Raw genomic sequence first — 18,188 nt, 5'->3', positions numbered from 1 at the left:
TGTCCTAATGAAATTTCAACTGACATACTGTGTTCTGTTCCCATCACTCATGCACAGAAATTATGAGCTCCAACCATAGCAAATGCAGAGCAGAACATTCATGTGACATCTTTGGACAGACTGATGAAAAGCACAGCTTGTTCACTTCAGCAAATTGAGAACTAAAGAGAATAATCCCACCCCAGAAACATACCAGGGAAAATGCTCCTTTAACTGAAGAACAATGCTGGAAGAAAATCAAGTTAATATAGACCAGCTAGAAATAATATGAGGCTGGAAGTAGAAGTTGGCATCTGACAATCAAAGAAATGCAGCTGAGCATGGCTGGGGCAGAGCCCTCTACAGACAAGAGGTGTCAGGGATCAGTGTCATTGCTTTATGCCTGGCCCCCAAGATGTCAGTTGGAGCACAACAATGAGCAGCCCTGGCTGCTGTGCTTGAGAACCTTGTAGAAGTGCTTGGAGGTTTGCTTCTCTCTGGTTCTTTCCTAGTTGTGTTTTCCTAGGCACCAAAATTGTGACAACAATGCAAATCTACCCATATTTGTGAATTCCACTAGGTTCGAATTAAAACCCTTCTCTTCTTCCTTGGTCTAACAAAATCTGTTTCCTCCAAACTATTTCACATCTGTGGCTCGGGAAGGGAGGCAGAAGACGAGCAGCAAGAACTCTCAGCACCAGCATCTTGGGGGTTCGGCAGAGTGGCAGAGATGGAGGAAACAAAGAAGGGGAAAAAAGAATTAAAAACAAACAAACAAAAAAAACACCCAGAAAACCAAATAACCAACAAAAAACGACTCCATACCAGAAAATTCCCAAACCCGGTCCCACTCTCGGCGTTGTGCGAGGCTCTTTGGGGAACCTGCTCCCGCTGCCCCGGGGAGCGGGGTTACCTCGGGGAGGCTGCCGCAGCCCTCACGCCCACCCCCGCATGACTCACGCGCTGTCTCATTCCCCGCCCGCCCCCGGTGAAAACTTCCCCCGCTAACTTTTCCCGGGGCCGCTTCCCCGCTCCCCCCTCCGCGATGGCAGGGGCACACACACCCCCTCAGCCCGAGCCCCGCCGGAGTCACGGACGGCGGGGCGGTGGTGCCGGGGGGGATGTCGTAGTCGCCGCGTCAGCGGGAGCCCGACGGCGATTGGGGGAGGCCGCCTTCTCCCCGCGGTCACGAATTATAAAGTGCCGCCGCCGCCGCCCGCACACGCTCCGCAGCGGCGCGCCCGGCCCCGGCAGCGGGCTCGGCTCGGCGCCCCCCGAGCCGCCCTCGCTGGAGCAGCCAGCGGGCCCCGGCTCTGCCTGCCTCCCCCGGGGCTCCTCCGGAGGCTGCTCGGGCTCGCTATAAATAATAGCGCCTCCGACGCCCAGGCTTCAGCAAGGAGCAGCTTCTTCCTCGGCAACTCCCGGGAGCCCCGAGGGCAGCGTGTGTTTGTGTGTGTGTGTGAGTGAGTGAGCTGCTCTGCCCGCGGTCGGGACCCAGGGACGGCCGGGGCGGCTCTGCCGGGGCTGCTGCCCGGCGTCGGGGAGGTTGCTCGGGGCGTCCCGGTGGGAAACCCTTCCCGGGCGGGGCCGGGATCCCGTGCGTGCCGCCTCGCGGTGCGTCTCTTCTCCCGCCGTGGTGCCGGCTTTTGCCGGCGGGGAGGGATAAAGTGTTTGGGGACGAACACTTTCACCAAACGGGATCTTCTGGGCGCTTCATCCTCCGGGTCCGCTCCTGTTCCGAAGGCGGGTCAGTTGCCTTGCAGCTGCCAAGCGCCTGCTTTGTTAAAGCTCCCGCTTCCCTAGCAAGCGCGATCACCCCGGCTCTTAAAAGCGTGAGTTTAGCGGAGTTGGTCTGAACCCTTCCACGCCGCCTTTTCCTGCTCCGAGGCTGGGGGGAGGCCGTGCCGGGGGTGGGAGCGGGAGGAGGCGGCTGCCGGCTGACCTGTCCTTCTTACAGCCCCATGGCGTTGCTCCTGAGACTGGGCTGCTCGCTGCTGGCCCTCAGCACCTGCCTGCTCCCGGGGGCGCGGGCCGAGTGCGGCCGCGACTGCGCCGCCTGCGCCTACCGCCTGGGACCCCGCGCCGGCATCCACCCGCTGGTAAGAGCCCCCGGGGCCGCCGCGCCCGCAATCCCCCGCTTCCCCGCCAGCTTGGAAGGGAGGAAACGGGGAGCGGGGAAAAGCAGCGAAATAGGAAAAATAAATAGTGGGGGAAGTGACCGGGGTGGCTTGGGAGATTCTTTTCCTGAAGGGGGAACAAAGGGAGTAGTGGGCTTGCGGGCGCTGGGCAGAGGGCGAGGAGCGAGCGGAGAGCGCTGATGCACGCCCCGAGGAGCTCCGCCAGCCCGCCCGTCCCTCTCGCCGCCCGACGGGGACAAACCACACCGAGCGCCGAGCAGCCCCGCGGGGAACGAGGAAAAGGAGGAAGGGAAATCTGAGCGGAGAGGAAATCTCTGCAGGGGAAGGAGGGGTCGCTGCCGGGCATTCCAGCACCGACGGGACGGGGGGAAGCCGAGCAGAACCGGGAGGGAGGGTCCCGACCCGTGTCCGCTGGCTCCATGGTAAGATGGGCTCTCTCCGGGCAGGATGGCTGCCGAGTTGAAAAGATCTGCCTGACATCTCACTAAAAAACTGGGTTTAAAGCCTGTATGAGTAGCAGTAACTTCGCTGCTTTTCCTCTCTGCACGGTGCTGCGCAGCGTTAGGAATATGCCTGTGAAAGACTTTGGCTTTTAAGACAACCAGTGCTAAATCCAGAATGAGGGGGCCTGGGGGGGTGGGGGTTATCTGTAATTTTTATGATGTTGAAATAATTTAAAATAATAGTCAGAGAGGCAACTCAACTTGAAATTTAAAGATCGGGATCAGTGAAAGCCTGGAGTCCCTCAGCCCTTCCTGAAGAAGGTGGGAACTCTGGCTGCCAAGTGCTTTGCCAGTGGCACCGGTGGTTCCTGACCTCAAATATGCACACATTGAGGGATCATGTTCTCGGCACATCTAAAGGATTTTAAAAGTTCGTTCCTATCATGTCACTGGTTACTTGGGATCATGAAAAAGGAAGGATTCAGCTCTCTAGCCTTACACAGAATTAAGAACCACTGAGTGCTTCTACTTACTCCAAAAGCTCAAGAACTCTTAACCATAGCACACTCAGAAGAGCAATATTATTTGGAGAGCTGGCAAAATAGTTCCCTCTACATTTTTTTCCCCTTTTTTTTTCCCTTTGCTTACATTACCTTTCAATCAAATTTTAGCTTTAATGTCAGCTAGGGTAAAAGTAGTAGTAGTTTGCCGTTACAGAAGGAGGGCTTTTCAGGGTATGTGTTCTGCATGTCTATATTGACAGTCTCTCTTGCACACCTTCAGTAATCATTAAAGAAAGAATCAAAGTCCTATTCTGTAATAATGTTTATTAGCTAACTAGGTAAAGAAGCAATGTAGTATACTTTGTATTTGTTAAACATGTATGAACAATTCTTGGAAACTATTGTTTCTAGATATTAGTATCTAGTAACATGATAACTGAATTTATCACATTGTATTTGTAAGATACAAGACTTTTCACCTGGTCACTCATACTTATGGAGTATGTTCATCTGACAATAGGAGGTTATTAAAACTAACTGAGAAAGAGAGAAACCTATTCTTGCTTTGATTTAGAGTAATTCCAAAATCAGACAAGCTGATATCTTATTCTCTTTACAGCATGACTATAATATATAGTAATAAGCATGTAGTGCCAGTTGAATTATTGTGTTGCAAAGTGTATAAATCCCTTTAATTTTCTTGTGATCTAAATTTCTCAGACTAAAATGAGACTCAAGAGACAGGTTGTGCAGTGGACAATGAGCTATCAGAGAGAGCTGTGCTGGAGTTTAATTTCACACTTTAAAGTATGTTAGGATCCTTAGAACACATAATCTATAGTTGGAATGAGTGTTTCTTTTATTGAAAATGTTAATGATTTTTCTTTACCTATTGTGGTATGAAAACCATGGGCAAGAAGAAAAAACACTGGAATCACCTTATTTTACAACTGAAGGGTATAGCTGCACAAGATGTAAATTCCACTGACACAAGAGAGATAATAGTAGCTAATATCTATGTTATTATCATCCCAAGACAGGTTATGAGATATCATAAGGTACTGAAAGCTTTTCGTATGTTGTAGCCTGAAAATTTTTCAACACAGTGAGAAACAACGCAGCTTAGGATTTATTTTTTTTTCCCTCTCTTTGATGGTCACTGCTTTCCAGCTAGCAAAAATGGAACTTTGATCCTGCCCTAAGAGAGCCTGTATTTCTGCATTTCTGTTGGTACATGTTGGAATGATCTGTTCCACAAAGAGAAACTAATGGCAACACACAGCCTTTAAAGCTGTGCAATGTATTGAAGATACCAAACAGTACAGTACAGCTGGCTTCTTTGCAATGACCATGCTGTGCGACTTCTTTTCTAAACATTCTGATTGATACTTTTAATTATGAACTTTGAATACACCTCTACACTTGAATTATGAAGCAAACCACAATTGGCTTTTAGCTTCCCAGTAGTAAATTAAAATAAAAAAATCATAACTCACACGAGTGTAAGGGAGGTACAGGAAATGTACTTGTGGCTTCCTTTGAAACAGAAATATAGGGGCAACCTTGACACAGGACCTACAATTTGTACTATCTGGTAGTCTGTCTCTTAGAGTGGAGACTACCTTGTCCTTCACTCAGGGATATGAAGAACTTCAAAACAGACAGGTACCAAATCAGCTGTTCCCAAAGAGCATTTCTTCCAAGCCAGTCACAAAGAGAGGCTCACTCATGCTCTTTTATAAACAAGTAAATCTAAGATAAGGTCGTGGTGAGGTGATAGTTACTATCAAATCATTCTCAGTAAACCGCATCCATTTTTCAGGCATGTACACTAGAATGTGAAGGAAAACTGCCTTCTGCCAAAGCCTGGGAGACCTGCAAGGAGTTCTTGCAACTGGCAAAGCTGGATCTGTCTGAGGATGGCAACATTGCTCTGGGAGACAAGAAAGAGCTGGATGAGAACCATTTGCTTGCGAAGAAGTATGGAGGCTTCATGAAAAGATACGGGGGCTTCATGAAGAAAATGGATGAGCTCTACCGGGCAGAACCAGAGGATGAAGCTAATGGAGGAGAAATCCTGGCTAAAAGGTATGGAGGGTTTATGAAGAAAGACTCAGATGACGATGCCCTTGCCAACTCCTCTGATCTGCTGAAGGAGCTTCTGGGAACAGGGGATAACCCTGAAGCGGCGCACTATCGAGAGACAAATGAAAACGATGGCGATGTCAGCAAAAGATATGGAGGCTTCATGAGAAGTGTAAAGCGCAGCCCTGAATTGGAAGATGAGGCCAAAGAGCTGCAAAAGAGATACGGTGGCTTCATGAGAAGAGTGGGCAGGCCAGAGTGGTGGCTGGATTACCAGAAACGATATGGTGGGTTTCTTAAGCGCTTTGCCGACTCCATTCTACCTTCAGAAGAAGATGGGGAAAGTTATTCCAAAGAAGTCCCAGAGATGGAAAAGAGATATGGTGGTTTTATGAGATTTTAATACTTTCCCCTTTATCCCTTTTGTCCTAAATGAGAAAGACTGCCTTATTTGTCATAACTTATTGTAACGTGTTGCTTGTACTGTACAGTTTTTTACTGTCCTTGGTTAATGATGCAAATGCAATTTGTTGTTTCAGGTTCCGTGTTCTTTCAAGTCAAATAACTGATTTCTGGTTTAGTCAAGTTCCAGTCTGTATTGTAATTTCCATGCTAGAACTATTTTGATTACTGTATTCATTTTCTTTAAAGAGGAACTACATCTACAGTAGAGTTGCTTAACTGTATATACAATAAATTCTTCATCCTAACTGCAAAAATTCTGAAGTGCTGTTTTTTCTCTGTCATTTAAACAAATGTCATTTCAATTTTTCTTTAAGCCATCAGAGCAATGCCAACCTTTTTTTCCATAATTACAGAATTCACAGTGCACACACAACAGTTGAAACATACTTTTGTCTTTAGTTTTCTGTTTCTTAGAATATTAGAATAATAAATAATTTTGATCAGTTAACAGAATAAATATTTAAAGCCAAATTTTATACTTCATAGTGTTCAACAACTGACTTTAAAAATGAAAAATCACAAGTGTGTTTGACTTTAAGCACTAAAATAATTTCTCCAGTCTACAACACCGTGATATTTTTGATTAGTTACATCTTTGATATACATCCAATATAGGATTGTACACTTGGCCTCAAAAAAATAAACACTAATTTAAAAAGTGGTAAGATAGCTTGTGCAAAAATAAAGATGACCCAAAACTGCAAAAAAATACCTGATTTTGCAGGGCAGCTGACAAATGTTTTTCCATGGAATAGTTTTGTGTTTGATTCCTCAGCTGCTGTAAATCACTTTGGCATAACTGAAATATAGGCAACTGCTGGTCAGACTTCTCTATTTCAAACAAAGGCAGTATAAGTAAATCTGAGAACAAACACAAAAGCCAACACTAACAGTGTAGATTGTTTGCAATTTACACAGGTGGTTACATCAAAGGCCAGATCCCATCCCAGTGTGCAACTCCTTCCATAATTCTGACTGTCCCCGTCTATTCCCAGTCTGTGAGCAGTTGTCCCCCACTTACTACTAAACATTACAGGTCACTTCCACAAAATTAACATGATGAAAATTTCCTTGACCGTGGCACTGCCTAAACCCCTCAGTGACTCTGCATTCAGTATCTGTATTTCAGTTTTGCACAGTACTACTTATTTACAAAAAGGGCAGATTAATGGTCTGACTTCTCTCTAATTTCAAGGCAATGGGATTGTCTAGGTGCTCAGGACTTGTAAAAATTAAGATGTGTTTCGAAATGCACTTGAAGACCTCATCACATACAATTAGTTATGATTTTAGGCTTGGCCCTTAGAGGATGGTATAGGTTGTCTGAAGTCATCAAAATCCTGCTGAAGGCTCACTACAGTGTAAGGCATTCCTTTTCCTTCAATAAAAAACAGGGAACCTCTTCCTGCAGTACAGGATTAATATGAAATTTTTAAATCCAGAAAATACTTCTCCAAGTGTCTGGAGAAGCTCCATGGCCTCTTCAGGATTCAGTTGTGTTCCTTATCACCTTTCTACGAAGTTCAAGGTGCCACCAGCCAAAGGAAAAGTCTTCCCGTTCTTTCCTCCATTGCACCTGCCCATAGTGGCTGGAGAACAACACATCACCTGTGCGGTTTCATCCACAAGAACCCTGAGCTGTGCACACTAGGGCTGTTCTGGAGCCCACACACGGGATGCAGCTATCAGCAACAGGTTTACTTTAAATGTTCACTCCAGGAAATGTGGGAAACAGAAAAAGCAGAAAACTCTCAGAGCTGTATAAATACAAACCTAAAAATAAAAAAAAAAATACAAAAACAAAGGCACGCAATAATAAAACTATGTTTCTGTGCTATGTAGAGGTAAATCTTAGAAAGTAAACAAATATATCAAACAAAATAATAGAAAAGCTTAATAATTAGGCTCTGTGCTTTATTTGTAAGAGTATAGAAAGTTTCTAAAAAGCAATAAAAATGAAACAAGCACCCATTGTTAAAAATAAAGTATACATGTAGTTTTAATAATTAGTTTATGCAAATGTCCATAAGCTCTTAACAATTTACTATTATTTAGAAAACTTTTTAAAAGCCTAAAACTTCATCTACTGTTAGCAAGACGTGAGCTGTTGCCATCTTTCAATTGTCTCACCTGTAATGAGGCTAATGTTGCAATAAAAGCTCAAAGAACTTCTCCCAGCAATCCCATCTCGTTATTTTAAAAAACTAAATCCAACAAGGAAGAACTAAAATTACATCCTTAATATTTCAGTTCAACATTTAGTCACTTCTTTTCCCCGAAAAGTTACTCACCTGGTAATTTAGCCAAAGTAATTTAGTCAAAGAGGGACCCTTGCTTGCCTTCAAACTAAAACAAGCATTGGTGTACTTGATGATGTAAACAGTTTACCAGTTGTTTTTACCCATCCTTCACAGTGAACAAAAACTCGGTAATTTAACAAGGAATAAAACTCAAGAGATCTAGTATGTATGTTGAAGAATGAAGTGTTTTGATAACTAAACTTTTAAATTTATACCAATATGACACCTTTGCCACCATCTTTGTTGCCTTTTGAGCCCTAAAATCAAGAGCCAAACAAGGTTAGGTGATAAAATGTGGTTATGATTTTTATGAAGGTCCCTCCAGGCGCACAACATCCTGAAATATTCACTGAAAATGTGTGAAAGGTGCACACGTGATATAGGGCATGTAGAGTTTTATATGTTTAGCACATTAGCATAATTGACAAGCGTCTCCAGTTAGAAACACAGGTGATGAAGTAATTCCCCCTCTTGGTTTGACCCTTTCTGAAGCACACCTTCTTTACTAGTTGTTTATGGGAAAGTGTCTTGGGAAGGTGTCTTGATTTTGATTCCCATAAGAAGTGAGATTAGAACATGCCCCCAGGAATTTGTTTGTCTAATAAGAAAAGTATACTGAAGTTAGGTAACTGTGTAACTATATAATAACAGTCTACAGAGCTATGAATATATATGAACAATTTATAAAAGGAAAAATCATTTTGGCATCATCTCCCATGGCATACTTCTGCAAAAGCTGGCAGCCTACATCTGGGACAGGTGCATTCTTCACTGCGTTAGGAACTGTCTGGTTGGCCAGACCCAGAGAGTGCTGCTGGTATATCCAGTTTCCATCCAGTCATTAGTGGGGTCCCCAGGGATCAGTGCTGGGGCCAGTCCTGTTTAATGTCTTCACTAATGATCTGGATGAGGGGATTGAATCTACCATCAGCAAGTTCACAGATGATACCGAGTTGGATACAAATGTCAATCTGCTGGAGGGTAGGAGGGCTCTGCAGAGGGATCTGGACAGGCTGGATGGATGAGCAGAATCCAACAATATGAGGTTTAACAAGTCCAAGTGCTGGGTCCTGCACTTTGGCCACAACAACCCCCTGCAGCACTACAGGCTGGGGACAGAGTAGCTGGACAGCGGCCTGATGGAAAAGGACTTGGAGTCTCTGGTTGACAGCTTCTGAACATGAGCCAGCAGTGTGCCCATGTGGCCAAGAAGGTCAATGGCATCCTGGCCTGGATCAAGAATAGTGTAGCCAGCAGGAGCAGGGCAGCGATTGTCCCTCTGCACTTGGCACTGGTGAGGCCAGACCTCAAGTCATGCATCCACTTCTGGACCCCTCAGTTCAGGAAGGACTTTGAGGTGCTGGAGTGTGTCCAGAGAAACACCACCAGGCTGGTGAAGGATCTGGGGTACAAGTCTGATGAGCATTTGAGGGAGCTGGGGTTGTTTAGCCTGAAGAAAAGGAGACTCAGGGGAAACCTTTTTGCTCTCTACAGCTCCCTAAAAAGAGGTTGTAGCCGTGTGAGGTTCAGCTCTTCTCCAAGGCAGCCAGCAACAGGACACAAGAACATCATCTTAAAGCATACCAAGGGAGGTTTAGGTTGGATGTTAAGAAGAATTTCTTTACAGAAGGGCAATTAGACATTAGAATGGTCTGGCCAGGAAGGTTCAGGAGTCACCCTCTCTGGACGTGTTTAAGCCAAGACTGGATGTGGCACTCTGTACCATGGTCTTGTTGAACATGGTAGTGTTGGGTCAGAGGTTGGACTCAATTATCTCAGGGGTCTTTTCCAACCTAATTGATTCTGTGAATTTATATAGAAAAACAAAAGCACTTGGTACAAACATCCAACTGGGATATATGCATGCAACCCAAAACTGGAATAAGGCCATTCAAAGCAAAGTAAGTCTCTTCAAGGTTGAACTTGGAAGGGAGATGTGACTTTGAGACTCAGAATGAAATGGTAAAACTGAATAGTCCCCATTTCTTCCATTATAATTGAAAATATCTCCAGTCACACACTTTCTCACTTTAACAATTACAGTTTAAAAGATGTGGAAATTAGAATAAGATCTCATTTCTTCTATTGATGTGGAATTTCTTATTTTATGACTTTCAGTTATGCCATCATTGAGGCGCTTTTTAACTCTAAAGTGTTCTAACATTTCCAGTAATTAACATTTCAAATTAAATCAGCTCAAAATGTGCCAGTGAATCAATCGAGGTTTCCTGAATCAAAAATCAAAAATAAGGTTGAAGATATGATCTACTGAACTGGGAGATAAAAAAAGGCATCTCCCTCTCAGTCCAAGTTCTGAAAGGCTCCACTAATTTTCCTCCAACAATACATTCCTTAAACTGTCACTTTATTAGAAGATTATTGAAATATCTGTATTGCTTTATATAAATAAAAGTAGTGCTTTATATAAATAAAAGTAGAAAGGAGGAAAGCCTGATGTCTAGAAAGAAAATTAATTGGAAGAGTATTCTGAAGAAAGAAATGTCACTCTGAGACCAAAAACAAGATTCTACATTTACTTTTTCTGGCTTTTATCATTGTTCCAGAATAGAATCATTGGTCTGAATACTGAGTAAGTATTAAAAAAAAAATAAAAATGAATATCAACAATATATGCTGGAAGGGTCCAGACCAGTCAAAGAGATTAATGCCTCTGCATTAGGAACAAAAGGGAGAAAAAAGATAGTCTAATTGAGGTTAGACAAGGATGAGTTGGGCTTTTTAATGGGAACTAATTACAGGAAGGAACAACAAAAAAAAGTATTTCCTGAACTAAATGGAGTTCACATACAGAAGAGAGACAGAAGCTGATGAATACAGTGATTTCTGAATACCAAACTGCTCGCAGCTGAAACTCTGCCTGAAAACCTAATCTTAAATGTGGGGAAATGAGCAAAGGCCATAAATGTCTTTCCACATTTCAGCTGAATTTGGCATACTCTGTGAGCTGAAATATGCAGAGCATTACTTTAAATTTCCTGTTTGTTTATTTCTGGTAAATTAAAATACAGTATGATATATAATAAATATAAATACCTACAAGGTTATTATTACAATCATTATTTTATAATTATTTCTGAATAGTTACAATAATCTACTTTATAATTGTTTATAACTATATCATAAATACAAGTAATTATAACATCTAATGTTGTTAGCTCTTTCAGATAATGTTTCCCAAGATAGAATCTTTAGAACAGAAACATGTTCTAATTTAATATACTGAAATAAGTATTATTATACTGTGTTCAACAGAGACTGTAAGTATGCACTGACTCATTTTAATTCTGAAGGGAACTTAATTAAGAAGAACCTAAATTTTCAGTTTATGGTGTATAAGAGTCTGTCGTTAAGGAGGAGGAGGCCTACGTGTAAGGCAAAATGACAAATTCATAGCACAGCTCTGTAATTTTTGTATACATCTCAGTGCCTCAGAAAGTTTCCTTAGAGCTTTCTTCCTCAAGCACTACAGTGATCAGCTGGACACAAAAAACAAAATTCCTTTTTATAGCAACAAGACTATACTAGAATTTTCAACTTAAAAGGCAAACAAATGACAAACTTTTCTGACTCTGGGTTGCCATGAGAATGAATAAATTCCTGGAAGAGGTTAGCTGTCCCTAAAACCCATGACACCCCAAGGTGCATACTGTATTTCTGGTCTTTTAAAGCAGTAGAGAGGGATCTTAAAAATCACACGGAGAACAGTGCAACCACTTCCCTATCAGAGTCATAATGCTTCCATCCTTCTCTTCAGTTCCCAAGAAGATGAGAGATTCAAGCATCACCAATGAGGCTCCTGTACATGACTAAACTTTGCAGTATGGTCTTTTTCTCCAACACCAGACACTTTGGCAGTATGCAGACTTCATCTCTTCCACTCCCTTTGAAATCCTACTACCTCTTGCAGAAATCCCTTTGTCAGCCTCCACTCACAGCCTTGGATTTAATTTCACCACCCACCACACTGAAGTTTGCTTTCTGACTCAAACCATGAAAGACTACTTTAATTTGAGAGTGACTGAGACCTTACATTCCAGCTGCCAGCTGTGGACGTTAGCTGGCTGTTCTTAGATCTTTTGCTTTTAGCATTTCCATCATAATTCTTTGCTCGCTGCAGTATTAAAAATAGTTCCATGTGTCAACAGGAATACACTGGGTACATCAACCTGTATCATACATGTATTTCATTCTATCATAACTATAGTGCAGGTACACTATTCCATCCACCTGAGAAGGTTAGGGAGTTATCATGAGCATAGCTGTAAGCAAGGAACAGGGCAGCAAAGCCAGCTGTAAATCATTAATCCAAGCATTCAATTACTAATCCCATCAGCCTCATTTAAAGCATTTAAACTGGCAGTTGCATATCCAATTAACTGTTGCTATAGAAAATGAAAATGCTTAGAGGTATTTGACAAACAAATCTTTACTGGCCCAGCAGGGATTTAGACTGAATTTGTTTAATTAGATTGCGACTTTACCTAAATTGATCATGTACTGTAATCCTTGCTGAAACCACGAAATGAAATCTCTCAAGGTTAAATAGTTGTCACAAAAGCACATCACTCTGCTAAAAGATTAGTTAAATGCTCTGTGCTGTACTGCTTCCTCAAGGAGAAGGATGATATTTCCTTATGCACAGATTGTAAGTGCTAAAATGTTTCATAGCTGTCCACAGCTGTCATGACATACATGACCTTTGCCTCTTCCTGGCATTACTCTGTTTCTCAACACAGTCTTCCCCAGCCCGTGTGGTTGCTTACAGGAGACTCTGTATTTTCCTACTTTTTAAATGTTTGCACTGTTTCAATGCATGCACTGACTTGCACTCCAATTGCAGTGAGATCTGTATGCCTTTGTCTGGTCTGAGCTCATCACAATTCCAATCCATATAAAATTAAAGGATTCCAGATGAGGAAAACCACTCCTACAGTCCTATGAGAATCTGAATCTTAACTTCTAGTCTTAATGGCCTGCAAAATATTCTAAAGCACATATTCAGGGCAATGCTTTTTTCTTGAGCAGGAGACAATGGCAGCAACAGCAAAAATGATAGGCAATTTTCTCTCATAAAAGCAGTTGAAGCAGATAAGCCACATAAGTCTCTCTTAGTACATATAAACCAGCATTTTTCAATCATGACCTGCAGTATAAATGGGTTTTACAGTGGGATTTCCACATTTCTCTTCATTTTGATCTCTGCAAATAACTAGCTGACAAGGGCTGAAATTTCAACTGCACCACATTTCTCTAGCTAGAAAACTATCATGTGGAAGTATACCTTTTTTGTTTAAATTTTCGTTAATACAGCATAGCTGTCATGCTGTGGCAACAATTGACACAGTTAATGTGACAAAGTCGTTCCCAGAACATGATTAACTGATTCTTTGCCCATCAACCAGAAAAAAAGCTGTCAGCTTCCATCTGAACAGACACAGTGGAAATTAATCAAAGCAAAGAACTTCTATGGGAGTCGTTGCATGCTTAAACTTTGTTAACAAAACTGCTGATCAGCAGACTGAAGACAGGGAATATGTTTCACTCCCAGGTATCCATTGTACTGAATTCCTCTGTAGTAACAGACAAAAAGTCTGAAACAAGGTTCTCAAGCTAGATGAGGTTCAGAAGTAACATCTTCTCTCTGTGGATTCTTCAGAGACCCTTTAGGCTCCAGGAGTTTTACCATTACTGCATAAAAAGAATCTATTCCCAGCATCATGACCATTCAGAACATGTGATGCCTGCAAATGCCTTTCAAACTCACCAACTTCACTGTCCCAGCACCAAACCTTGAGGGCCTTGAAAAGGCTAAGATCACTGGTGAATCACGACCAAAATGGTGACAGCATGACAACAAATCTGCTCTCCATTCTTTGTGTAAATGTGAGTACCATCGTCATTCAGTTTCTCAGTATCTTAATGAGAAGAGCAATTAAATTACTAAATGACCTTAACCTGAGGCAAAATAAATGGGCATAGCAATGATAAAATTAATTCTTAGAGGAAATGTTCTTCTGAATAATATCTCTCACTGCTGAAGACATCCCCTCCAGTTCTTGCACTGCTTTGTGGTTTTTTTGGGGTTTGCTGGCAATTTTAGTGTAGTCCAGCTCTTCTGGTCTCCTGGTTGTACTTCTTCCTGGTTAGTGATTTCCAGACTATTTGATTATTCAAGTTCAGCAGGTACATTGAGTCACACCTTGAGGAAGCTTCAGCTTCACTTGTCAGCCTAAGTGCCCAGACATCCATCAGCACATCCCCTTTGTCTTCTGCTCTCAGCACATACCCTTTGTCTTCTGCTCTGTATTCTTGGAGTTCCTAAAGTTCCTAATCCAACCCATCCCTGGTCTCAGAAAAGGGATACTTCCTGAGCAGGAATACCATCTTTCCTTCCCCTTACAAACAGCCTCCCCATCACTTTTAGGCTCTACAGCTGCACAGTGACTGAATATTGTTTAGTCAGGCTGAAAGAGATCAGGTAACCCATTTTTGTAGCCCTCAGTACCACCATCACTTAAATAAGAACTCCTTCTTTTCGGTATACAAGAAAAAGTGTGAATTATTTATAAGTACATTCAAGTGCCACTATACCTACGTGTAAATAAACAACCCATCCGAGTAAAATAGTCTAAATACTTGGCATTCAAGTTGAAAAGAGTTAAAAGAGGGTTATTTCAGCCTTTCAATTAATTGGGAGGAAGGGAATACCATTTGAAAGGAAGAACTGGTCAGACTACATACAAAATGGCTTTTTATGTCTGACCAACTTAAAGAAGACATCATTGTCCTCCCTGGCTTCTTTTGGGGAATATGGTATTTCACTCTGGGAAGCAAAGCCATTTTTCTACATATGATAGAAAACTTTACTGTTTTGTCTTCTCCTCATTTGCCTAAAGTTGTCCCCAAGATACCTGTATTTTCCCTTGTGAAGAGCACAGTCAGCAGCAGCTTTTTCCCCGATGTTTCACATTTCCAGGGATGTGAGGCTCTGCAGCTTAAATTCTTAAGTGTCTTTTGACACAATAATGACAGGCTCTGCGCTCTCTTCCTAAGGAATGTAGCATCAGCTGTGTGTTTTCACTGGACTAAAGCAGCAGACAAGCACTGGTGCCCTGCAGCTGGTGCCCTTCCACCAGATATGATTGTAATCTCACAGATACCACACCTAGATACTGCCAGGTCACAAACCTGGAGCTGGTGGGGCACATACTCCAAGCACCTTCTCAGTCACAGGGTGTTGCTCTTTGACTGACATGGCAATTACAGAACATTACGCACCTGCAGGGTTACATGTGGATGCAGATAAGCAACATCTTTGAAGATGGGTGTGGCATGTACAGGCCTGCAGAGGGATCCCTGCACATCTCCAGAGCTCTAGAGCTGCAGCGTCTCTCTAGGCTCACTGTAGGATGGCTTAAATTCATTAGCTAAGGATTTTCTTTACAGTATTGAAAGTTTTTCTTACATGCCTGTAAGTACAAACCCTCCCACAGCTGCAGTAGCCTCTAGTTAATCCCTGAATCATGCCTCAGCAGTATTGCAACAGCTATCTCATACAGCAGCTATAATTTTGAGTGCAGTAGAGATTAAATTATTTGGCTGACTGTGTGATGAAGTATATTGAACCAATCAAAATAAAAAAGAAAAACAACCATAGGAAAGAAGGTCTGTGGTCCCTACTATTCTTTGGAAAGCAAGCAACTCATGCTTTGATTCAGGACACAAGATCCACGTTTTGTGAGGTAGAACTCCTTTTCTTCTTCATTTATGGGGTGTACAGCCACTTCCTGCATATCTCTGATCAACTTTATCTTGACGTAGGATGACAAGTTCACTGCAGAGTGCATTGCCTAGTGGATGCTCCATTGTAGTCCTGAGTTTTAGCCAAAGCTGTTAGAAAGAATATGCACAGATCCAAAGGACACAGTGAATTCGTGATGAAGATTTTGTTTCCTTCTGATGAATTAATAAAATTATTACTTTGATTTCATTTAACATAAAACATAGCTATCTGATGAGATTTCAGGCTGATGCCTTTGACCTGTATGGATCAGAGGAGTGTTTTGACACAGGAAACAACTGGAGCTCTTCCTGCTGTTCTGAAAGTTAAGATTATTAAAACTGGGGAGTCAAGGTTGTCACATACACTGTGTAGTAAGGGATTCCCAATTGTCATCTTGCATTTCAGATTGGATTACTCTTAAAAGTGACTTAATTCACTATCACAGACAGACAGTAAATGCTTCTTTCTGGGTCCTTATAAACATGGACATTTTCTTTTTATTATATCAATTCACTGACTTCAACAAATACTAGTGACCTACAGAGAGGTTCTTTCCCTCACCAGTCTTTACCAGTGCCAAACACTTCACCTTTTGAAGAATTATGCATATTTGGGAATTTTTTGTTCCTCCAAATATATGCAGGCAAATTGCCACATGATTTAAACAACTACATTAGTTGTTAGCACTGAAATTGATATCAAACCATTTTGAATGTCAAATAAAATTCTTCCACAAATGCGGCAGAGACCTAAAGGACTGTTAGATCCTGCAGAAATGAGTTTTGTCAGGAAATGTTTAAGTATCACTTGTCTGTATTTATCAAAGAATTTGCTTGTCATATCTGTTTGCTGCAGGTGAATGGCTTATATCAAGTTTTAAAAAGACAAACACAAGTAATTCAGCTGCCTAGTAAGATAATTATTTATCAAGCGCTTTAATAAAGTAATCCTATTCTACTAAATCCACATTTTTCTTTTTGGCAGTAGAGTTTTAAGTTTTACATGCTAAAAATACACAAATGACTTATTAATATACGGGTTAATACTTAATAACCATTTATTAAAAGCTGTGGGATATAATAATTACCAATAATTAATAACATATATTTAAAATGCCTATTGCAGCTCAGCAATGAAGAAACTTTTTAATACCATTCATCTCAGCACCTCTCAAGTAAACATCTTCACATTTTTAGTAACAAAAAATATTGGTCAATGTATAATCCACTAGGAATATTCAAAACGTCCAGCTGGCTTGAGAACAAGAGTAATTCTCTAACCCTAATCTTTACTGCCAATCAAAAGGCCAGTGAAATTAATTGTACTTGCAATTATTATGTGTGGCCATTAGCAATAGTGAAAATTTCATGGATCAAACAAGCATATACTCACTGAAATATTGTGAAATTTATGACCTTGACAATTGCAAGTATGCCAGAGGATTTACACCATGAGAAACCTCAGCCAAATTCCCCACTATATGGGTAGATTTTAGCATGTGTGTTTGACTGATTTTTCTGCATATAAAAAAAGGAGAGTGAATTATTTTAATACACTTGCTTGAGAGACTTTATAGGCTTAATCTGACATGCCCCTGTACTGGTTTTCGCTGGACTAGTTTTCTTCACAGTGGTTGATTTGGGGCTCTGTGGGCTTGATACTTTCTGAGCTTGAGAATTGCTGAACTGTTCCCAAGGGAAACTTTTCAACAGTTTTCTTTTTCCCAAAACAACCTTGTGTAAACAATATTAATTTCCCATAACAACAGGTGTTATTTGCTATTTCTGTTACTTAGCCAATGGGAGAGGTGTCAGTCCTATAGACCAATAATGTGTCTTTTCAGCACAGCATGTTATAAAAGGACTGAATGAATTGTAAATAAAGTTTTCTGATTTCTACTGCCTTCTGACTGGAGTCAGGCATCTTTATTTCATGTCTTATTGCGACAGGGCTCAGTTTTGGATTTTTGTGCTGAACACAGGGTTGATAATGTAAAGATGCTTTTGTTGTTTCTGAGCAGGGATTACACAGAACCAAGGCCTTCTCTGCTTCTCCTGCTGCCATGAGTGTACAGGAGTCCATGGGAGGCTGGAAGCAGACACAGCCAGGACAGGTGACCTCATCTGACCAAGGAGATATTCCAGATCATATGGCATCATGTCTAGTATACAATGTGGGAGGAGGAAGGAGGAAGGGGCCTTTGGAGTGATGACATTTGTTTTCCCGAGTAACCCTTACATGTACTGGGGCCCTGCTCTCCTGGAAAAGGCCAAACACCTGCCTGCCCATGGGAAACAGTGAATTAATTCCTTGTTTTACTTTGCTGATGTGCACAGCTTTTGCTTGCTGTATTAAACTGTCTTTATCTCACAAGTTTTCTGATTTTCTAGCACTCTCAGTTCTCTCCCTGATCCCACTTGTGGGGAGTGAGCAAATGGCTGAATGGGGCTCAATTGATGTCTAGGGTTAGA

At 41.8% G+C, this 18,188-nt stretch overlaps 1 protein-coding gene across 3 annotated transcripts; it reads left to right on the top strand.

The window, feature by feature from the left end:
* Nucleotides 1-1,215: 1,215 nt before the first annotated feature.
* PENK (proenkephalin) lies at nt 1,216-5,867 on the top strand. 3 transcript variants are annotated; one of them, XM_066331402.1, is made up of 3 exons: nt 1,216-1,438; nt 1,937-2,078; nt 4,886-5,867. In XM_066331402.1, the coding sequence occupies exons 2-3, from the start codon at nt 1,941-1,943 to the stop codon at nt 5,549-5,551; spliced, it is 804 nt and encodes a 267-aa protein (XP_066187499.1). In that variant the 5' UTR covers nt 1,216-1,438; nt 1,937-1,940; the 3' UTR covers nt 5,552-5,867. The 3 variants fall into 3 exon arrangements, with proteins under 3 accessions (XP_066187499.1, XP_066187483.1, XP_066187489.1); XM_066331386.1 differs by having other exon boundaries at nt 1,216-1,726; XM_066331392.1 differs by having other exon boundaries at nt 1,216-1,811.
* The last annotated feature ends 12,321 nt before the right edge of the window (nt 5,868-18,188 follow it).

This window comes from Sylvia atricapilla, chromosome 1 (assembly GCF_009819655.1).
Source record: "Sylvia atricapilla isolate bSylAtr1 chromosome 1, bSylAtr1.pri, whole genome shotgun sequence".
Taxonomy (NCBI): Eukaryota; Metazoa; Chordata; class Aves; order Passeriformes; family Sylviidae; genus Sylvia; species Sylvia atricapilla.
The sequence above is the reverse complement of the archived record's forward strand: the minus strand, read 5'-3'. Positions and strand labels throughout refer to the sequence as shown.